The sequence below is a fragment of the Pseudoliparis swirei genome, chromosome 20, assembly GCF_029220125.1.
Source record: "Pseudoliparis swirei isolate HS2019 ecotype Mariana Trench chromosome 20, NWPU_hadal_v1, whole genome shotgun sequence".
NCBI lineage: Eukaryota > Metazoa > Chordata > Actinopteri > Perciformes > Liparidae > Pseudoliparis > Pseudoliparis swirei.
This window is the reverse complement of record NC_079407.1, coordinates 127382-149883: the sequence shown is the minus strand read 5'-3', so window position 1 is coordinate 149883 and position 22502 is coordinate 127382. Positions and strand designations below refer to the sequence as shown.

The 22502-nt window shown below is 53.6% G+C and overlaps 2 protein-coding genes and 2 long non-coding RNA genes across 6 annotated transcripts in view; 1 reads left to right on the top strand and 3 right to left on the bottom strand.

Moving 5' to 3' along the window:
• Window positions 1–5272, bottom strand: part of matr3l1.2 (matrin 3-like 1.2) — a 28831-nt gene extending 23559 nt beyond the window's left edge. Inside the window, exons 1-2 of the mRNA XM_056441008.1 lie at window positions 5183–5272; window positions 1734–2548 (exon numbers count right to left, since the gene is read on the bottom strand). Coding sequence (XP_056296983.1) covers window positions 1734–2429 — 696 coding nt within the window. The 5' untranslated portion in view covers window positions 2430–2548; window positions 5183–5272. The remainder of the gene's footprint in view (window positions 1–1733; window positions 2549–5182) is intronic.
• A 234-nt stretch (window positions 5273–5506) lies between these two features.
• LOC130210587 (uncharacterized) lies at window positions 5507–7077 on the top strand. Its single transcript, XR_008834835.1, has 2 exons — window positions 5507–5609; window positions 6156–7077. It is a non-coding gene; the product is annotated as an uncharacterized LOC130210587 (long non-coding RNA).
• LOC130210588 (uncharacterized) lies at window positions 6442–7755 on the bottom strand. Its single transcript, XR_008834836.1, has 2 exons — window positions 7246–7755; window positions 6442–6750 (listed from the first exon to the last, which is right to left on the bottom strand). It is a non-coding gene; the product is annotated as an uncharacterized LOC130210588 (long non-coding RNA).
• A 270-nt stretch (window positions 7756–8025) lies between these two features.
• Window positions 8026–12400, bottom strand: exosc3 (exosome component 3). 3 transcript variants are annotated; one of them, XR_008834829.1, is made up of 5 exons: window positions 12140–12398; window positions 9441–9590; window positions 8548–8699; window positions 8222–8486; window positions 8026–8116 (listed from the first exon to the last, which is right to left on the bottom strand). XR_008834829.1 is itself a non-coding variant. In XM_056440952.1 (4 exons), exons 1-4 carry the CDS (start codon window positions 12362–12364, stop codon window positions 8279–8281), a joined length of 735 nt encoding a protein of 244 aa, XP_056296927.1. In that variant the 5' UTR covers window positions 12365–12398; the 3' UTR covers window positions 8026–8278. The 3 variants fall into 3 exon arrangements, 2 of the variants coding, with proteins under 2 accessions (XP_056296927.1, XP_056296928.1); XM_056440952.1 differs by having other exon boundaries at window positions 8026–8486; XM_056440953.1 differs by lacking the exons at window positions 8026–8116; window positions 8222–8486; window positions 8548–8699 and adding an exon at window positions 8934–9197 and having other exon boundaries at window positions 9378–9590; window positions 12140–12400.
• Between the last annotated feature and the right edge of the window lie 10102 nt (window positions 12401–22502).

Genomic DNA, 22502 nt, shown 5'->3' with positions numbered 1-22502 from the left:
TTTAGAGATCTTCTTGTAGATCAGGGGCCAAAACCAGCCCTTTGCCTGGTTCCTCTTCCTCTCACTATGGGGTTCCTCAAGGCGCCGTCCTGGGTCCCCTCCTCTTCCTCTCACTATGGGGTTCCTCAAGGCTCCGCCCTGGGTCCCCTCCTTCCTCACTATGGGGTTCCTCAAGGCTCCGCCCTGGGTCCCCTCCTCTTCCTCTCACTATGGGGTCCCTCAAGGCTCCGTCCTGGGTCCCCTCCTCTTCTCTCTGTCATTCGTTCGCATGGCTTCTCCTACCATCGCTATGCCGATGACACCCAACTGATCTTCTCGTTTCCCCAATCTGAAACACAGGTAGCAGAATCTCTGCCTGTCTGACGGACATCTCTCAGTGGACATCTGCTCACCACCTGAAAATCAACCCTGACAAGACCGAGCTGCTATTCCTTCCAGGGAAAGGCTCTCCACCCATGACCTGACTACCACCTTCACCAGCTCTGTGTTGGCCCCGCCCCCGACTGCCAGGAACCTCGGGGTGACACTCGACAGTCAACCTGACGGCCAACATCACTGTGACAACGCGTTCCTGTAGGTACATGCTGCACAACATCAGGAGAACACGGCCTCTTCTTACTCAGAAGGCGGCACAGGTTCTGGTCCAGGCTCTGGTCATTTCACGCCTCGACTACTGCAACTCCCTCCTGCAGGTCTACCCGCTCAGGCCATCCGACCTCTGCCGCTCATCCCGAATGCAGCAGCTGGTCTTCAGCCCGGCTCCACCCACACCCTCCTCCACCACCCACACCGCTCCGCTCCACCACACCTCTCCTCCACCGCTCCACTCCTCCACCCACACCACACCACACCACTCCTCCACCCACACCTCTCCTCCTCCACCCACACCTCTCCTCCACCGCTCCACTCCTCCACCCACACCACACCGCTCCTCCACCACTCCGCTCCTCCTCCACCCACACCGCTCCTCCACCCACACCGCTCCTCCGCTCTCTTCGTGGTTCCCGGTGGAGCAGCATCCGCTTCACAACATTGGTTCTTGGTACCGTGCTCTGAGCGGATCGGGCCCGTCTACATCCTGGATGTGGTCACACCGTACACCTCATCACGGTCGCTCCGCTCGGCAACAGCCGACCGACTCGTGACTCCTCCCCCTCGAGCTCATCACTACATCCAGACTGTTGCTGTCCTGGCTCCTGATTGGTGGAACCAGCTCCCCACTGACATCAGGACAGCAGGAAGTCTCTACAGCTTCACCCCGAGACTAAAAACACACCTTTAGACTATACCTGGAGTAAAACACAGATTAGCTCTTCAGTGGCTCTTAAATATCTTATTGTGGTACTTTTGTGGTTCCACTATGTTGAGGAAATGTTACTTCCTGTGTTCTTGTTGTTCTTAGTTTGTTCTCTAGGTTGATTCACTTATTGTAAGTCGCTTTGGATAGAAGCGTCTGCTAAAGGACATGTGATGTCATGTGATGTGACTCAATGAGACTGAATCCCATGAAGAAGAGTGATGTCACCGTGTGGCCGGCTGCCGATTGGTCAGACCTGTGTGCGCTGCGTCCTCAACATGTGAGACTAGATCATGACGAGGAGGGAGGCCTTAAAGAGAAGAGAGAGAACATGGCGGAGGAGTCCCGCCCTGAAGACTTGAGCCCAGAGGCTGAAACATGTCAAGTTAGTCCTGCAGGAGGAAGAGGAGGAGGACGAGGAGGCTGGTGTACTCACCATGGCGGAGTGCACGTCAAAGTCACAAAGAGAGCACATGTGGGGCAACATGTGGGGCGCGGCCCCCAAGAAGTCTTGGACCTTTCCGTTGGACGGGGGGCCGATCCTCCACTGCCTGAAGCCGGGGTCGGCCGGCGCCGCCCCGCCGCCGTAGGAGTCGTGGTGGGAAAGCTCCGGGTACGGCCTCTCCCTGCCGCCGTAACCCGCGCCGTAGCCCTGGCCGGGGGCGCCGTCCGGCGGCGGGCCGTAGCCGAAGTCGGCCGAGCTCTGAGCCCGGGCCGAGGGGCCCGTCCTCCCCGTGCGCACGCCGTCCCAGCCGCCCCGTCCTCCTCCGTACCCGGCGGCCCCGCGCCGCTCGGCCGCCGCCTTGCGGCTCTTGAGCTGCGCGAGGATGCGCGGCAGCGTCTCCACGCTGATGTCCTCTTCCGGGATCTCGGCCAGCGCGTCCAGGTCGGAGGACGACAGCCCCAAGCTGGCGAACAGCTTCAAAGTGTTGCCGATGTGGGCGCCGCGCCGGGACATCTGGGAGCCGCCGGCCCGGTGGGCCGCGCCGCCGCCCAACCCCGAGGCCACGCCTCCCATCTGCCGGCCGGATCGCTGGTCGTTCGTGCTGAAGTTCAAGGTCTCGGCGGCGGCCAGCAGCCCGCGGCCCGCGGAGAAGTGTTTCGGACCTTCGGACTGCGACTTCTGAGACATGACGCCGCGGCGGCTCGTCAGGAAAGAGGGTCAAAGGTCAAGAGAAAGAGGCGGTCTCTAAAGGGCCTGAAGGACTGGGGTCAGAGGGAAGCTCTTCTCTGGAGGCCGTCGGAGGGCTTCTGAAACACAATGAGGGAGACACTCTGAAAGGTTCTCCACGAACAAGACGGGGCAGGGCCGGAGCACCGGGCAGGAGAGGACAAGGAGCTAGGAAAGGAGACAGAACAGCTCTCAAGGAGAGGAAGGCCGCCTCCTAGCGGACAAGGACCCGATGGAGCCCGGTGACAAGGAGGAGGCCACAGGGACCTGGGTCGGTTAGACGCTCAGCAACAAACAGAAGAAGAAGAGGGAAGCTCGCCCCGCTGCAGGGGGAGGAGCCTCACTGGGGGGGACATCAAGTACAGCACGATGACATCATCGCCATGGGAACCACGCGTCTCGAGAACAGCCTTTAGTCATGGTCCCAGCAAACAGGAAGCAGACCCTCTGCAGCAGGCCGGGGGAAACACGACTGGACTAGTCCTGGAGTCCTCTAGTCCTCTAGTCTTCTAGTCCTGTTCTACTCTAGTCCTGTAGTCCTCTAGTCCTGTTCTACTCTAGTCCTGTAGTCTTCTAGTCCTGTTCTACTCTAGTCCTGTAGTCTTCTAGTCCTGTTCTACTCTAGTCCTGTTCTACTCTAGTCCTGTTCTACTCTAGTCCTGTTCTACTCTAGTTCTGTTCTACTCTAGTCCTGTTCTACTCTAGTCCTGTACTCGAGTACTTCAGTTCTTCAGTACTACAGATCTAACGTGGTCTAACATGGTCTGATGTGGTCTAACATGGTCTGACGTGGTCTAACGGGGCCCAACGGGGCCTGACGTGGTCTAACGGGGCTGAAGACCAGCAGCAGGACCTCGAGACCTGAAGACCAGCACCAGGACCACGAGACCTGAAGACCAGCACAAGGACCTCGAGACCTGAAGACCAGCACCAGGACCACGAGACCTGAAGACCAGCACCAGGACCTCGAGACCTGAAGACCAGCACCAGGACCTCGAGACCTGAAGACCAGCACCAGGACCTCGAGACCTGAAGACCAGCACCAAGACCTCGAGACCTGAAGACCAGCACCAGGACCTCGAGACCAGCACCAGGACCTCGAGACCTGAAGACCAGCACCAGGACCTTGAGACCTGAAGACCAGCACCAGGACCTCGAGACCTGAAGACCAGCACCAGGACCTTGAGACCTGAAGACCAGCACCAGGACCTTGAGACCTGAAGACCAGCACCAGGACCTTGAGACCTGAAGACCAGCACCAGGACCTCGAGACCTGAAGACCAGCACCGGGACCTCGAGACCTGAAGACCAGCAACAGGACTTCGAGACCTGAAGACCAGCACCAAGACCTCGAGACCTGAAGACCAGCACCAGGACCTCGAGACCTGAAGACCAGCACCAGGACCTCGAGACCTGAAGACCAGCACCAGGACCTTGAGACCTGAAGACCAGCACCAGGACCTCGAGACCTGAAGACCAGCACCAAGACCTCGAGACCTGAAGACCAGCACCAGGACCTCGAGACCTGAAGACCAGCACCGGGACCTCGAGACCTGAAGACCAGCACCAGGACCTCGAGACCTGAAGACCAGCACCAGGACCTTGAGACCTGAAGACCAGCACCAAGACCTCGAGACCTGAAGACCAGCACCAGGACCTTGAGACCTGAAGACCAGCACCAGGACCTCGAGACCTGAAGACCAGCACCAAGACCTCGAGACCTGAAGACCAGCACCAAGACCTCGAGACCTGAAGACCAGCACCAAGACCTCGAGACCTGAAGACTAGCACCAGGACCTTGAGACCTGAAGACCAGCACCAGGACCTCGAGACCTGAAGACCAGCACCAAGACCTCGAGACCTGAAGACCAGCACCAGGACCTTGAGACCTGAAGACCAGCACCAGGACCTCGAGACCTGAAGACCAGCACCAGGACCTCGAGACCTGAAGACCAGCACCAGGACCTCGAGACCTGAAGACCAGCACCAGGACCTCGAGACCTGAAGACCAGCACCAGGACCTCGAGACCTGAAGACCAGCACCAGGACCTTGAGACCTGAAGACCAGCACCAGGACCTCGAGACCTGAAGACCAGCACCAGGACCTCGAGACCTGAAGACCAGCACCAGGACCCCGAGACCTGAAGACCAGCACCAGGACCTCGAGACCTGAAGACCAGCACCAGGACCTCGAGACCTGAAGACCAGCACCAGGACCTCGAGACCTGAAGACCAGCACCAGGACCTCGAGACCTGAAGACCAGCACCAGGACCTCGAGACCTGAAGACCAGCACCAGGACCTCGAGACCTGAAGACCAGCACCAGGACCTCGAGACCTGAAGACCAGCACCAGGACCTCGAGACCAGTGGGAAGTTGTTGCACCCGCGAAACTACACGTTTATATGTGTTAATGTATATACATGTATGCGTGTGTGTGCATATATACTGTTTATGATATATATATATATATGACACACATTCAACATATATCTTACATCTTATCAGTGAAGAACGAAACGTAGAACATTAACCGCAGTTAGCTAACGGCAGGCTTAGCTCATGCTATCGTTAGCTAACGTAGGTTATAACGTCACGTGTGCATTTCCTCCTTCAGGCTTCCGTAGTTAAGCATGTATGTGAGGAACATGTGAAGAACATGTGAGGAACATGTAACAACTCATAGTCTGTCTACCAGCGAGGAGGAACTCTTACCTGATGCTCATGCGGAGCTGAGAGGTAGCATAGCTAACCAGAGCACAGAACGAGAAGTTGGAAGTCTCGCGATGTTGTCTTCGTCTTCTTCGTCTTTCTTTTTACTGACGGTATGTCGCCGCCTGCTGGACCGTATGAGTTACACCGTGGCTGTGTCTACTACCGCGCACTTGAGCACTTGGAGCTGACTTTCAGTGTTCGAAGTGCGCCACTGAAAAAACCAGCAGAATTCAGTGCACTGAAAGTACCCGGATGGTGCACTGCAAACGGGCAAAACATGTAAAACGATGGACACTACTCGCACTAAGCGGCCGCCATCTTGGCTACGTACCGGAAGAGGAGGAGCCATTTCGCCAGCTTTTCATTTTATTTCTAAAACAATGGCGGACAGCACAAGCGGTAGACCACGAAGCTACAGACCGTAAATGTAAGTATCAGCGGTAATTACACATTGTACTGGTATTACAATGTACTACTAACATGCCATTCTCAGATTAGTGAGCATACCTAGGTAGCATGAGATGCCATTGGATCTGCATGGCAGTTATGATAAGATAGCTGGGTAATCCACCACCCGGCCAGTCCGACGAAGGTGCACTTTTATCGGACACTTTCTGCTTGACGAGCGGGGGCAGGTCGGCTCCAGGCGCTTGCTCCAGCGGCAAGTCCGACGACAGATAGCTGTCAGTCATCGGACAGTGTTAAACAATCGAAATAGCAATTTTAATAATGGATGAACAATGGATATGCTCAGTTTAATAACGGGTTAACATGACACCGCGAGCGTTTGCCCAAACGCCGCCCGATCATTAATACCGTTACGATAGCTATCTAAGCTTGTCCTTCTAGAAATAATTGTAGCTTTCAATCATCGTTGTGTGTTGTTTTAATGTCGTGTATGTATTAATTTAAATGTAATGGTGGTCTGGGACAGAGCACTGAATGGCTATCCTCTTTCTGTTTCCTGCCCCAGAGACGTTTCCTGGAGGTGCTGGTGCTGGTCCTCTGCTGCCCTCCCGACATCTGCATCTGGCTCCAATGACCTCTGGCACCTCACATCCACCTCCAGGGCCTTGAAGAAGATGGACCGCCATCGCGTCTTCAGTATCCAGAAGGACCTCTCCACAACACACCTGGCCTTTGACAGGCAGCAGTTGTAGCTTGGAGGTGGACAGGCTGCCTGAAGGGGGTCATGAGGCAGATGGGTTGGGACAGGCAGGGGGAGCCACCATCCCCAAGGATACAGTATCCTGGTGGAGGGTATGCCTGCTCATAGAAGATGGGGCTGTTATTCAGGACCCTGGCATCATGCTCTGAGTCCGGGGCCTGTCGAAGGCCCGGGCCACCACCCGATGGGAGGTGGCGCTGGCAAGCCAAAAAATAAAAACTAGACGGGAGATCTCGGGGCCCCAACCGTGGTCAGTCAGTGCCCAGCACAGCCATGAGGGCATTGAATGACTCTCGGGTGAGCCTGAAGTCCACCCTCATGTCACTGTGGCCATCACAACACAACGCCAGCAGTGGCATTGCAGCATTGATACGGCAGCGCCGCTGGGACTGGGTGGCTGCTGTAGAGTGTGGGGGGAGGGGAGGGAAGATTATATTAATATGTAAGTCATTTTATCAATAAAATGTTGTCATTGAGGTTGTGTAGTCTTTTATTGCGTTTTCTGATTTATATTAGAATTGATGCATGTTTGTAACAATAATTAATATGCCTGTGTGTTCAATTGCTCATTGATTCCTGTATCAGGGTGAACTTCACTACAACAGAGATGTGTATAAAAGTACAGTCAGTCAAAGTAGGCCTATTACTGTGTGAATTCAAGCAGATGATGCCTATCATTTCAGTGGATAATTCTTAAAACTAATTGGAATCTAGGGACAAACATGTACAGATTTGTCATGTTTTATTTCCATATGGTGTGTATGTGGATTGCAAAGAAGAAGGCTACTTCTGACAAGATAATTGAGAATTTAGTATACCTAGTGAGGAGAATTTAATTGCAACTACTACATGAAGCTATGCTGTGAAGGTAAGGCAAAATCACAATTAAACTTACATATACCATCTCGACTTCAGCCAGAAGGCGGAGGCTCCTGCCGCGATTGTGGAGGTATCGCAGTTTCCACATGGGGTGGAGAAAGGTAAACAAGGGACAACAAGAGGGCAAGAAGTGCTTCATTTGGTCACTTTAAGGGTTTGGGTGTCGCAAGCAGATTTGCATACGTCACTCCCGGCTTAATTTCGCGGGTGCCGTGAACAGATTTGCGTCCGTCACTTCCGCCAAGTGGTTAACGTAAGTGTTCCATTTGAGACAGACTCATCAGCGACGCATTGCAGTGTACTTCGTTAAGTGCGCGGTAGTAGACACAGCCCGTGATTCAGAAGTTATATTAAATTAATATTAGGGCTGTGAAACGATAAAAAATTGTAATCAGGTTAATCACAGGTTTCTGTGGATTAATCATTAATCACATATTACCGATATTCTCTGTATATTTTTGTGAGAACATAAAGATTTATGACAAAAGACGGATATATACATTTATACACGGGGGCACAGAACTTGCTCACCAGTGTGCGCCGGCGCACGAGCCGGAGATCAGAGTCGTGTTAACGCGACACTAGACAGAATGACACGCTGCTGGAGAGACGACCAACAGACGGACTGGAAGCTCATTCTGCGCATGCGTTAAATGCGGTAAAAATAATTAACTAATTAATTCTGTAATTTAATCATAACGCGTTAACGTGTTATTTTTCACAGCACTAATTAATATTGAGAACAGAATAATTTTTTCTTAATCTATTTGAAATAAATGTGTCTGGAGAGAAGAGGTTGTTTTAATGTTTTATTCATCATTTGGTCTCAAACAAGGGAAGTAGTGGAGGTCTGTCGCGCACGAGGATCTTTGATCAGAGATCCCGGACTTAAAAAAAGGAAAAAAATAAAAAGTTCTAGTCGGAACCTTCAGACCCAAAATAAACTTTACATTAAACGTTCGAAAGGAACTCTTCATCATCATCGTCATCACCACTCTTCTGGGGCTCTGACGAGACCAGGTGAAGGTGTCCATAAGGTCCCACGTGGTCTACAGCGCCCCCTGGGCCACCCTCCTGAACAGCGCCCGTCTCTGCGGCGCCGTCATGGTGTCGGCGCTCTGCAGCAGGTTGCAGACGATGAGGGTCTGCTGGGCGCCGGCCGCCTTGGCCCACAGCCGGCCGTTCATCCCGATCACCAGCTCACACGGGACCAGCTGCTGCAGGTCGGCCAGGACCTCGCTGTGGGGGGCCAGCAGCCTGGGGGAGACCAGGGGTCAGGGGTCAGGGCCTTTAGAGACAGGAGGCCCAGGACGCTTACCTCCTGACGAGCCCCAGAGAGACGGTGAAGAGCAGCCCGCCGGCGCCGAACACGCCCATCCCATTGGCTCGCCCGGAGCCGTCCACACACACCAGCTCCGGCTCCATGTCCTGATTGGCTAAGAGGAACTGGGAGAACACCAGGTCCCCCACCTGCACAGGTACACATAGGGAGGGGTTAAGGACCGTCCTCAGTCTCACCTGGACCCCCTGTGCTCGGGGTCACCTGGACCCCCTGTGCTCTCACCTGGACCCCCTGTGCTCTCACCTGGACCCCCTGTGCTCTCACCTGGACCCCCTGTGCTCGGGGTCACCTGGACCCCCTGTGCTCTCACCTGGACCCCCTGTGCTCGGGGTCACCTGGACCCCCTGTGCTCTCACCTGGACCCCCTGTGCTCGGGGTCACCTGGACCCCCTGTGCTCAGTCTCACCTGGACCCCCTGTGCTCTCACCTGGACCCCCTGTGCTCGGTCTCACCTGGACCCCCTGTGCTCGGGGTCTCGCCTGGACCCCCTGTGCTCGGGTCTCGCCTGGACCCCCTGTGCTCTCACCTGGACCCCCTGTGCTCGGGTCTCGCCTGGACCCCCTGTGCTCGGGTCTCGCCTGGACCCCCTGTGCTCGGGGTCTCGCCTGGACCCCCTGTGCTCTCACCTGGACCCCCTGTGCTCGGGTCTCACCTGGACCCCCTGTGCTCGGGTCTCACCTGGACCCCCTGTGCTCGGGTCTCGCCTGGACCCCCTGTGCTCAGTCTCACCTGGACCCCCTGTGCTCAGTCTCACCTGGACCCCCTGTGCTCGGGTCTCACCTGGACCCCCTGTGCTCGGGTCTCACCTGGACCCCCTGTGCTCTCACCTGGACCCCCTGTGCTCTCACCTGGACCCCCTGTGCTCTCACCTGGACGTTGGGCCGGTTCCTCTTGGTGGAGCCCTCGAAGGCCAGGTAGGACAGAGACGCCTGCTCACTGCCTCCGAAGTCCACCTTGAAGACGTCTCCAGACTTCAGGGTCACGATGCCGATGACGGTCTCCCCTCTGGCCGGGACGTACTGCGGACAGGACAGACTCCCATCATGCACTGCTCCTCTCCCACAATGCACTGCTTCTCAACCTCTCCCATCATGCACTGCTCAACATCTCCCCAGGGTTTTTCCTGAGTCAAAATGGGTCTTCGGTGCTCCCAAACAAATTGTTTGCGCGCTGTGCACGCACGGTCTATATTGCCATATCACAGTAATTAGCAGACATCTATGTATTTTTTTCCTTTTTTTCACATAAATAATGGAGGCTATGCTTGAGGAAATCATTTTGCTTCCACTTTAGATTAAAATAGATCGGCTAATAGATTGACAATTAGAGATGCACCGATCAGGTTTTTTGGTGCCGAGCACCGATATCAGTATCTGCCGATCCGATAATACCGATCACCGAGTCGATTGAAGCATTCTATTTATTGTGTAGCATTATTGCCGAGGACTATGAGGAAATACATATAGAAAAGCAACTCAAACATTAAAGAAATTACAGATTTCCTTAAACATTTAGGACTTTTACTTTGAAAAATGTCCTAATTGATCCATTAAAATAGTTTGATTGCTATTGTAGGGGATTTCAGATATGTATGGAACACATCGGCATCATTCATTTCCTGGAACTCTTGGGGAAATCTATTTATAGGACTTTTTTTAACATACAAAAGTCTGACTTATTTTTATGAACTCTTCCTTGGTCCAGTAAAAATGTTTTAATGTTAGCATAATTTCAGCTAAATCTCAGAAACGATCTCTAAAGATACAAAATCAGTTCATTGTTTACTTTTATATGCTCGTGTATGATTTGTCGACATCTTATTTTGAAAAACGGATGTTGTTTTACGTGGTTCTTTCCGCTAACTTTGCAAAACCGGACGTTGTCACTTAAATCCTTCCGCTAATGTTATCAAAACCCTCTTAGCTCCCGATGGAATGTGTTTAGCGTGAGCGTCTCTAGGGGCAGACATGTGAGTCGGCTGAGTCGACCCAGAGATTCAACTCGGGGGACGGGGACGCCGCTCGGTGGTGAGGATCCCCTCTGACCTCTGCGGCCCTCGCCGGGCGCATCGTCTCCGTTGCGATTTAAACGTCTGATAGTTCTCTCAGATGTGACATCATCTGATCGGCCGTTTTGAGAACGCCGATCAAAACCGATAATGGGAATATCGGCCGATCAGATCGGTGCATCCCGATATAGTCCAGGTGTGTTGGTGCAGGTGGGCTGGTGAGGGACCAGCAGCCGGCCGCTCTGTCCATTCACCTCACAGCATGGATCAGACAAGAAGACACGCTTCTCAACTCCATGACTATTGATCCAAACAGAACGAGGGTTCGGCTGTAGCCTCCTTGAAACATACTCGCTGACATGCACGTGATGAACACAGGGGTTTTTTCATCGCAGACTTTTTTTGCCTTAGGCACTCGGGAAAAGGGCTTAGGCGCACGCCCACATGCTCTCTATGCAGGAGAAAGCCTGCTGTTGTCCCGACAGATCAGCTGCCGTTCATCGGTTTATGGTCATAGGATGGAGACGCTGCGGGGTTTTCTTTTGTCATTGCCTAAGTGGACAAATAGATAGATCATGTATTTTTTTAGACTTACTTACAATATGCAATATGATGTTGCTGTACTATATTGAATATTGTTTTGCTACTACTACGTTTCACTTTGTAATATATAACACTTATATACCATGATATGTATAATGTACCCGCCTTTCTTTAATCATAAAAAAATATATAATTAATTGTTTTACCATGTCATACCTACATGAAATTCTACTTTGAGGAGATGCCAGTTAGTCTAAAGTTTAAGCACTGGCTAGTCTGACCGGAGACGTTGCTCCTCCATTGGGCCTCCAGGCCGCTGCTCCTCCTCAGCCGAACCGCAACGGTTCCCGTCAACCAACCTTAACTCCCCTTCTCCGACAGGTTAACCCCGCCAATCACAGGCCCGCCCCCTCGACCAGCATCACGGTGCCACTGTGATCGACAGCCACTTCACAGGGTCGCTACAATATGTATAACGTACCCGCCTTTCTTTAATAATATATATATATAATTTATTCTTTTACCATGTCATACTGTTATACCGCCATGACATTCTACTTTGAGGAGATGCCACTGTTAGTCTAAAGTTTAACACTGGAGGATCAGGTATGAATTTCTCGTGCTTGGTCTTTAAACTGTAAAGAAATTCAAGTTTCAGTGATTCATGTTCTATACAGACTTTAACAGTTAGCAAATTTCCGACTGGATGGCACCACAGTCCAACTATATAGATTCTAATTAACTGGAGAATACCCTTTAAAAAAAGTACGTGTTGCTGAGTTACATTTCATAAATGTAAGGAAATCTGCTGGCAACTACTGGCAAGTGCCGCTGAGCGCCCGCGCCGCCCGGGGTCTCGCCCTCCTGCTCCAGAGAGCACCCGTCTGGACTCGTGGACTTTGAATTGAGAAACGCCGTAAATGTGGCTTCACTAGACTTCCGTTGGGAGTCTCTGGACTCGTCTAGGTTCCGACCCGCCGGGTCCTGGTTCCGACCCGCCGGGCCCTCCGGACTCACCCTCCTCTGCTGCGAGTCCAGCCAGAACACGTTGGGCGGCTTGTGTCGCAGCACGCCGCTCTTGCACACCAGCAGCCGGTCGCCGCTGCGCCTCAGGCCCGGTCCGCAGACCACCTTGTCGGGTTTGGCGGGGCCCGCCAGGGAGATGGTGTCGTCGGCCTCGAAGCAGAACTCGTCCCCCGGGAGCAGAACCTCCCCGGTCCGCTCTTTTAACGAGGAGAACATCGCGTCTCCGCAGCAGCTCCGCTCACGTGTTGTTGCTGTCTGACGGACCGATATGAATGTGACACACCGGAAGCAGGAAGCTCCGCCTGCAGCGCCCTCTGCGGGGCGGAGGGAGAAATCATCTCAGGATTCATGTTTACCGTCGCATTGAAAATGCCGGAAGGTTATGTTTTGATCGCCGTGTATTTATTTATTTATTTGTATGCGTGTTATTCGCAAAACTCAAAAAGTGTTGAACCGAATCGCATGAAATTTGGTGGGATGATTGTTTATTATCCGGGGACCAGTTGATTAGATTTTGGGATCGATCGGGTCAAAGGTCAAGGTCAAAGGTCATGAACAGGTCAAAATGTTCTTGAATCGCATGAAATTTGGTGGGATGATTGGTTATTATCCGGGGAGCATTTGATTCGATTTTGGGATCAATCGGGTCAAAGGTCAAGGTCAAGGTCATGGAAAGGTCAAACTCTTTTTTTTACCATAGCACTGTAGGTGTGCGGAAATAACGAAGAGTCGAGTGGTTCTGCTTGACCGTGGTCGTTTATTTTCCTTTGCAACACCTGTATTTTTCTCTACTTCCTGGTGCCTTTTTAACCCCCCTCGTCACCAGGGCTACGCCCCTTTCCTTAAAGGGCCCACGTGAATTTGTATACCCCTACATGCCTCCCCCCAGAATTCACCTAGCCCCCACCAACAGCTCAATGTCTCGGGGCCCGGATCAATCGCCCCGCACGACTCTGTGTCTCTGGGGCCGGGGGCAGGCCCTCCGTTGAGGCTTCCCCTTGGGTCTTGCTGTGGGCAGGTACCAGGGCACGAGGTCGCCCCCGTTGTGGGGGTAAAGCCACCCTCACCGGCTGGTCCAGGTCCAAATGTGCCGGTTTCAGGCGGTCTACCGACACGTATTCCAGGCGGCCGCCCATGTCGATCTTGCAGGCTTTGTCCCCGGTCTCCAGAACGCGAAACGGCCCGATATAGGGGGGTTGAAAGGTTCCCCGGTGGCAGTCCTGGCGAACAAACACATACTCCGCTGACTTGAGGCTGGATGGGACGTGTGACTGCGGCAGGCCGTGCTGCGATGTGGGCACCGGTTTGAACAGCCTGGCCTTTTCCCACAATGTTTCTCTCTCCTGGGTCTGTGACTTTGGGGATAAACTCCCCCGGGACCCGCAGTGGCTGTCCATAAACCAGCTCGGCCGATGAGGCCTGTAGATCCTCTTTAAGGGCCGACCTAAGCCCCAACATGACCCACGGAAGCCTGTCCACCCAACCACTGTCTTTGAGGCTGGCCCGGAGAGCAGCTTTCAAAGAGCGATGGAAGCGCTCGCACAAACCATTAGCCTGTGGGTGGTAGGCCGTTGTCCGATGGAGCTTTACTCCGAGGTTTCCTGCCACCGCATTCCACAGCTCCGATGTGAACTGCGGGCCTCGGTCTGAGGATACATCAGCTGGGGCTCCGAACCTGGAGACCCAGGTCGAAATGAAAGCCCGAGCCACTTCCTCCGTTGTTGTCGATGCCAATGGTACCGCTTCTGGCCAGCGAGTGGTTCGGTCTACCATTGTGAGGAGGTACGTGAAACCCCGGATGGGGCAAAGGGCCCACCAAGTCCACATTCACGTGGTCAAACCTCCTTTCCGGCACCGAGAACTGTGCTAAAGGGGCCTTTATGTGCCGGTGGACCTTGGCGCGCTGGCACACCACACAGGTCCTGGCCCACTCTCGTCCTTCTTCAGCCCGTGCCAGACGAACTTTGCTGCCACCAACTTCTGCGACGCCTTCGTGCCAGGGTGTGACAGCCCATGCACCGTCTGGAACACCTGTCGCCTCCAGCCGTCGGGAACCACCGGCCGTGGCTGGCCTGTGGAGACGTCGCACAGAAGCGTTGTGCCGGTCTCGCCAAACGGAACGTCCTCCAACCGCAGCCCCGTCTCTGCCGTCCTCAATCCGAGAACGCCTGGGTCTGTAATCTGCTCCTCGGCCATCTCGCTGTAGTCCAATCCCAACTGGACAGCCCCGGTGACGGCCCTGGAGAGGCAGTCTGCGACCAGGTTCTCCTTGCCTGCGACATGCTGCAGATCCGTCGTGAACTCCGATATGTAGGCAAGCTGGCGCTGCTGCCGCGCAGACCTCGGGTCGGCGCTCTTCCTCATGGCAAACGTCAGCGGCTTGTGGTCCACATACGCGGTGAACTGCCGAGCCTCCAGTAAGAACCGGAAATGCCGAATGGCCAGAAAAAGGCCGAGGAGTTCTCGGTCGAACGTACTGTACTTCCGCTTATTCGGGCGCAACTGCCGGCTGTAGAAAGCGAGCGGTTGCCACGCCCCCTTCACCCACTGCTCGTGCACGGCACCCACCGCGTAGTCCGAAGCGTCCGTGGTGATGGCAATCGGAGCTTTAGGGGACGGGTGTGCCAACATTGTTGCCTCCGCCAGAGCCATTTAGCGTCCACGAACGCCCGTTCCCGTTCTTCGGTCCAGTCCACCATCTTTTTGCTGGCCTTGTCCTTCAGGGCCTCGTACAGGGGCCGCATCAACTGGGCTGCTCGGGGGATAAAGCGGTGGTAGAAATTGACCATGCCTAAAAACTCCTGTAGGGCCTTCACTGTGAGTGGACGCGCAAAATTACTGACTGCCTCCACCTTTGATGGGAGGGGAATCGCCCCATCCTTTGTGATGCGATGCCCCAGGAAGTCAATGGTGGATAATCCAAACTGGCATTTAGCCGGGTTGATGATCAACCCATGCTGGCTGAGGCGATCAAACAATATCCGAAGGTGAGACATGTGCTCGGCCCTTGATGTACTGGCAACCAGTATGTCGTCCAAGTAGACAAACAGAAAAGGCCGGTCCCTCAGCACCGTGTCCATCAGGCACTGGAATGTCTGCGCTGCATTCTTGAGTCCGAAAGGCATCCTCAGGAACTGGAACAGGCCGAACGGAGTGATCACCGCCGTCTTGGGGACGTCCGCTGGCTGAACAGGCACCTGGTGGTAACCTCGCACAAGGTCTACTTTGGAAAACACCACGCTATCCGACAAGTGGGCAGAAAAGTCTTGAATATGTGGAACCGGATACTGATCCGGAACCGTTGCGTCATTGAGCCGGCGGTAATCTCCACACGGGCGCCACCCGCCCCCAGGCTTTGGTGCGATATCCAGGCGCCGGGCCCGGGCATGTACCGGCGGGCCCGTGGTAGAGAGGTGATGCTCCACCCCGTGTCTGACCATGGAGGACGAGAAGGTGGGCTGCGTGAGGTCCGGGAACTTGGCCAGCAGCTGCAGAAACTCCTCATCCACCGTTAGCATGCTAGCTAATCCGGTAGAGCCAGCTCCACTTAGTGTACATGGGTAAGAGCTAAATGTTACCGCATTTATCAGGCGGCGGCCCTTTACGTCCACCAATAATCCATAAGTGCAGAGGACATCCGCGCCCAGCAGGGGAACGGCGATCTTGGCAGTGACGAAGTCCCGGCTGAGACGCTGCCCCGTAAAGGACAGCTCGAGGCCCCGCGTCCCAAACGTGCGTATGGGGGTCCCGTTAGCTGCTTCTAGGGGGGGCCCTGCCCGCCGGTCAGCATGTCCACCCGCGATGCAGGCACCGCGCTCCTCTGCGCTCCCGTGTTGCAGAGAAAGCGTGGTCCATGATGAGCAGCAGCCGGCCTTCCCGCCCGACGCTCATGGCTGTTACTGAGCGCCGGCTCTGGCGTTTCTCGTCCCGCTGAAGCTGCCCGGAGCTCTGCAGCGTGTCGCCTTCGGCCCAAACCTAGCATGGTAGTAGCACATGCCGGTAGACCTCTGCCGTTGGCTCGCTGCTGTCGCTGTGGCCACGACATCCGTCTCTCCCGGCAGCCATGCCGTGGGTTGAGTCGGCCTCAGCGCCGCCGCGTAGCTCTGTTGGCCAGCCAGAAAAAACTTATCGGCCTCTTCGGCTAACTCCCGACCGTCGGTGATCGCGGTGTTGGCCAACGCGGCTCGCACCAGCAGGGGCAGCTGCCGCAGGAATAGTTCTTGAAACAGAAAGTCGGGTCTGTGCCGTCCCAGCAGAGCTAACATTGTGTCCATGAGCTCTGACGGCTTGCTGTCGGCGAGCCCGCTCAGTCAGACAGCCCGAAGATCTTCAGCAGCCGGTCTCTCAACCGGGCGTACTCGCCCCTCTCCGGCGGATCCTCCAGGATGCTCGCCACTCGGCCCGCTGTAGAACTGCGGAGGGCCGCCACGACATAGTCGTACTTGGTGGCGTCCGCTGTAACGTCCTTTAAGGCAAACTGAGCCTCAGTTTGCGCAAACCACACCGATGCCTGCGTCTCCCAAAACTCTGGTAGCTTCAGCGAAACTGCATGTGTCGTCATCTTCTCTCCGGAAACGTCCATGAGAAATCAGGGTCACCAATGTAGGTGTGCGGAAATAACGAAGAGTCGAGTGGTTCTGCTTGACCGTGGTCGTTTATTTTCCTTTGCAACACCTGTATTTTTCTCTATTTCCTGGTGTCCTTTAACCCCCCTCGTCACCAGGGCTACGCCCCTTTCCTTAAAGGGCCCTCGTGAATTTGTATACTCCTACAGCACGATACATTTTTGTCCAATTGGCATGCAACTAATGCCAAAATGTTCATAATTCAATGCCCAATCTTGTGATATGCGAAGGTATGCGCTGTACCGAGTGCCCATTCTAGTTTGTGTATATATTAGGGCTGTCAATCGATTTAAAAAATGTAACTAATTAATCGCACATTCTGAAATTCATTAATCGCGATTAATTATTATTAATCTTGTTGTCTGTTGTCTTGTTGTCTGTTATCTTGTTGTATGTTGTCTTGTTGTCTTGTCTGTTATCTGTTGTATGTTGTCTGGTTATCTGTTGTATGTTGTCTTGTCTGTTATCTGTTGTATGTTGTCTTGTTATCTGTTGTCTGTTGTATGTTGTCTGGTTATCTGTTGTATGTTGTCTTGTTATCTGTTATCTGTTGTATGTTTTTTGTTATCTGTTGTCTGGTTATCTGTTGTCTTGTTGTATGTTGTCTTGTTGTCTTGTATATGTTGTCTGGTATATGTTGTCTTGTCTGTTGTCTTGTTGTCTGGTATATGTTGTATGTTGTCTTGTCTGTTATCTGTTGTATGTTGTCTTGTTATCTGTTGTATGTTGTCTGGTTATCTGTTATCTGTTGTATGTTGTCTTGTTATCTGTTGTATGTTGTCTGTTGTCTGTTATCTGTTGTCTTGTTATCTGTTGTCTGGTTATCTGTTGTCTTGTTGTATGTTGTCTTGTTGTCTTGTATATGTTGTCTGGTATATGTTGTCTGGTATATGTTGTCTGGTATATGTTGTATGTTGTCTTTACATTATCTTACATCACATGTCCTTTAGCAGACGCTTTTATCCAAAGCGACTTACAATAAGTGAATCAACCTAAAGAACAAACTAAGAACAACAAGAACACAGGAAGTAATATTTCCTCAACATAGTGGAACCACAAAAGTACCACAATAAGATATTTAAGAGCCACTGAAGAGCTAATCTGTGTTTTACTCCAGGTATAGTCTAAAGGTGTGTTTTCAGTCTCGGGGTGAAGATGTAGAGACTTCCTGCTGTCCTGATGTCAGTGGGGAGCTGGTTCCACCAATCAGGAGCCAGGACAGCAACAGTCTGGATGTAGTGATGAGCTCGAGGGGGAGGAGTCACGAGTCGGTCGGCTGTTGCCGAGCGGAGCGACCGTGATGAGGTGTACGGTGTGACCACATCCAGGATGGCGGCGCGTACGGACGCAGCGGCCCCTCTCTGTTCTGACCATTTGGTGTTTTGTTCTGTTTCTAAATGTTTGTGCAAAAGTTCGTCCAAAAATTGTTCGTCTTCGCCTCGTCTGTCTACGTCGGAACCCAAATATAGTCGCCAGGTTCTGTTAACCATCGGCAGGACCAAACTACACGGCACTCTGGACGCTGAACAAGCGGAAACACTCATGAGCACGGATTACCGCCCACGACCACACCGACCACACGGACTCGACTGCCACTCCTCCCCAGAAAGGAGGCGCGCAAGCGTTGTGAGAGGAAGCAGAAGAGGGTAGGCGCGGAGGTATCCGAGCTAGGCTAGCGGCTAGGCCAACTCGTCCAGCCATACCATCCATTATCATGGCTAATGTGCGATCCTTGGACAATAAAATGGACCACATTAGACTGCTGCAGACGGAGCAGCGAGACGTGAGGAACTGCTGTGTGCTTATCTTCACGGAAACATGGCTAAACGACAACATCCCGACTCTGCTGTGAGACTGGAGCAGCTAACATGCTACCGGCGGACAGAGCCCTCGCTGATGGAGGGAAACTGGCGGCGGGTATGTGTTTACATCCGGACGCATGGTGCCGGACGCTGCCGTGGTATGTAAACACTGCTCACCACTGGCGGAGTTTATGATCATAAGGTGCGTCCTTTTATCTGCCGAGGAATTTACGGCGATTCTGCTAGTCGCTGTTTACATCCCCGACCTCCAACAACAGTGATAGAAATGCGCACTCGGTGAACTGTATCAGGCCATCAGCGAACAACAGACGGCTCACCCAGACGGCTTCACCATCTTTGCTGGAGATTTCAACCATGCAAACCTTAAGACTGTCCTTCCCAAACTACACCAGCATGTTGATTTCCTACAAGAGGAGACAACATTTTGGATCTGGTCTACACAACCCACAAAGGAGCGTACAAGGCCTCCCCTCCCCACATAGGTCTCTCTGACCACATCACCGTCATGCTAATGCCAGCATACAGACCCAGAGTGAAAGCCTCCAGACCGGTTCTGAAGCAGGTACGGGTGTGGCCAGAGGGTGCCTCCTGCGCTCTCCAAGACTGCTTTGACTCAACAGACTGGGGAATGTTTAAACAGGCAGCCACATACAACGACCACACAGACATGGGGAGTACACAGACACTGTTACTTCTTACATTAGCAAGTGCATTGATGATGTGACCCATGTAAAGACCACCACCACTGGCTAACCAGAAGCCGTGGCTAACAGGGAAGTCCATCGGCTGCTGAGGACTAGAAATAGGGTCTTCAGAGCTGGGGACGAAACGGACCTGAAAACAGCGAGAGCCAACCTGTCCCACGGCATCAGGAAAGCAAAAATTCCTACACAAAAAGATAACCCGGCACTTTAAAGACAGCAGAGACACACGCAGCCTGTGGCGGGCATTCAGACCATCACAGACTATAAACCCACGCCACAGAACTGCGACAGCAACATCTCTCTGCTAAACAACCTCAACAGCTTCTTTGCCCGGTTTGAAGCACAGAACAGCACTCGTCCACACAAGACTCCGCCCCCTTCCCACGATCAGGTTCTGTGCCCGTCTGCTGCCAGCGTGAAGAGGACTCTCTCGTCCATCAACACCCACAAGGCAACAGGTCCAGACACCATGCCTGGTCGTGTGCTGAAGGACTGCGCAGAGGAGCTTAAGGACGTCTTCACGGATGTCTTTAATACTTCTCTGAGACAAGCTGTTGTCCCATCATGCTTCAAGGTAACCACCATCATACCTGTGCCAAAGAAATCCACTGTCCTGCTTCAACGACTATCGTCCAGTGGCACTGACCCCCATAATCATGAAGTGCTTTGAACGACTAGTCATGTCGCATATCAAATCCATTCTCCCCCCAACTCTGGACCCTTTCCAGTTTGCATACCGGGCCAAACGGTCCACGGAGGATGCAATCTGCTCTGCTCTCCACCCAGCCCTCACCCACCTGGACAAAATAGACTCCTATGTAAGAATGCTGTTCATAGACTTTAGCTCAGCATTCAACACAATCATCCCACAACAACTAATCTGCAAACTTGACCAGCTGGGGCTCAACACCTCGCTGTGTAACTGGCTGCTGGACTTCCTGAGTGAGAGGCCACAAGCAGTACGTGTTGGCAACAACACCTCGAGCAGCATCACACTCAGCACAGGGGCCCCTCAGGGCTGTGTGCTCAGTCCCCTGCTCTTCACCTTGCTGACTCACGACTGCAAAACCAGCTACAGCACCAATCACATGGTCAAGTTTGCAGACGACACAACATTGATAGGTCTCATCACCAAGGATGACGAGACCCTCTACAGGAGGGAGGTCAACCTTCTGACCACGTGGTGCGGAGTCAACAACCTCCTGCTCAACAACAGCAAGACCAAAGAGATCGTTGTTGACTTCCGGAAAGGCCACACCCATCACCCACCACTGACCATCAACGGTGCGGACATTGAGCAGGTCAGCAGCACCAAATTCCTGGGGGTGGAAATCAGTGAGGACCTCTCGTGGACAGCCAACACTACATCGCTGGCAAAGAAAGCACAGAGGCGCCTCTACTTCCTCTGGAAACTGAGGAAAGCAGGGAGCCCCCCATCCATCATGTGCACCTTCTACCGCGGCACCATCGAGAGCATCCTGACCAACTGCATCACTGTGTGGGGCGGAAGCTGCACAGACCACAGCAGGAACGCCCTGCAGCGCATAGTGAAGGCAGCTGGAAGGATCATGGGTGCCTCACCCCTCCCATCCTTGCAGGACATATACAACACCCGCCTCACCCGAAAAGCGACCTCGATTGAGAGTGACCCCTGCCACCCCTCACACGGTCTCTTCAGCCTCCTGCCCTCTGGGAGGAGATACCGAGCTCCGGCTCACACCGCCAGGCTGTCCAACAGCTTCATCCACCAGGCTGTCAGGAAGCTGAACTCTCTCCCCATCCTCCCACTCCGTCCTCTTTCAGACTCACATGTCTGAATGCTGCTAGCACAATTTATGTTGTCTATATGTTTACATGTTTCTTACTATTTTTGCACTTTATGTTGTCTATATGTTCACATGTTTTTTACTATTTTTGCACTCTATGTTGTCTATATGTTGCACAATTCACTTTATGTTGGACAGAAGAGAAACGCAATTTCGATCTTCTGTATGTTTGCACATATGGAAAATTGACAAATAAAACTGACTTTGACTTTGATGTAGACGGGCCCGATCCGCTCAGAGCACGGTACCAAGAACCAATGTTGTGAAGCGGATGCTGCTCCACCGGGAACCACGAAGAGAGCGGAGGAGCGGAGTGGTGGAGGAGAGGTGTGGGTGGAGGAGGAGCGGAGTGGTGGAGGAGAGGTGTGGGTGGAGGAGTGGTGTGGGTGGAGGAGGAGCGGAGTGGTGGAGGAGAGGTGTGGGTGGAGGAGTGTTGTGGGTGGAGGAGGAGCGGAGTGGTGGAGGAGAGGTGTGGGTGGAGGAGCGGTGTGGGTGGAGGAGGAGCGGAGTGGTGGAGGAGAGGTGTGGGTGGAGGAGTGGAGTGGGTGGAGGAGTGGTGTGGGTGGAGGAGTGGTGTGGTGTGGGTGGAGGAGCGGAGCGATGTGGGTGGAGTCAGGCTGAAGACCAGCTGCTGCATTCTGGATGAGCTGCAGAGGTCGGCTGGCCTGAGCGGGTAGACCTGCAGGAGGGAGTTGCAGTAGTCGAGGCGTGAAATGACCAGAGCCTGGACCAGAACCTGTGCCGCCTTCTGAGTAAGAAGAGGCCGTGTTCTCCTGATGTTGTGCAGCATGTACAGGGCAGCGTTGTCACAGTGATGTTGGCCGTCAGGTTGACTGTCGAGTGTCACCCCGAGGTTCCTGGCAGTCGGGGGCGGGGCCAACACAGAGCTGGTGAAGGTGGTAGTCAGGTCATGGGTGGAGAGCCTTTCCCTGGAAGGAATAGCAGCTCGGTCTTGTCAGGGTTGATTTTCAGGTGGTGAGCAAACATCCACTGAGAGATGTCGGTCAGACAGGCAGAGATTCTGCTACCTGTGTTTCAGATTGGGGAAACCAGAAGATCAGTTGGGTGTCATCGGCATAGCGATGGTAGGAGAAGCCATGTGAACGAATGACAGAGAGAAGAGGAGGGGACCCAGGACGGAGCCTTGAGGAACCCCATAGTGAGAGGAAGAGGAGGGGACCCAGGACGGAGCCTTGAGGGACCCCATAGTGAGAGGAAGAGGAGAGACCCCATAGTGAGAGGAAGAGGAGGGGACCCAGGACGGAGCCTTGAGGGACCCCATAGTGAGAGGAAGAGGAGGGGACCCAGGACGGAGCCTTGAGGGACCCCATAGTGAGAGGAAGAGGAGGGAACCCAGGACGGAGCCTTGAGGGACC

Bases quoted from the DNA above. Each gene is read 5' to 3' on its own strand.
- exosc3 (XM_056440952.1), bottom strand. From the start codon at position 12,364: ATGTTCTCCTCGTTAAAAGAGCGGACCGGGGAGGTTCTGCTCCCGGGG. The intron at 8,700-9,440 runs GTGAGAGCACAG...GTACCTGTGCAG, and splicing joins GGAACCGGCCCAACGTCCAG to GTGGGGGACCTGGTGTTCTC. The intron at 8,487-8,547 runs GTAAGCGTCCTG...GGTCTCCCCCAG, and splicing joins TCTCTGGGGCTCGTCAGGAG to GCTGCTGGCCCCCCACAGCG.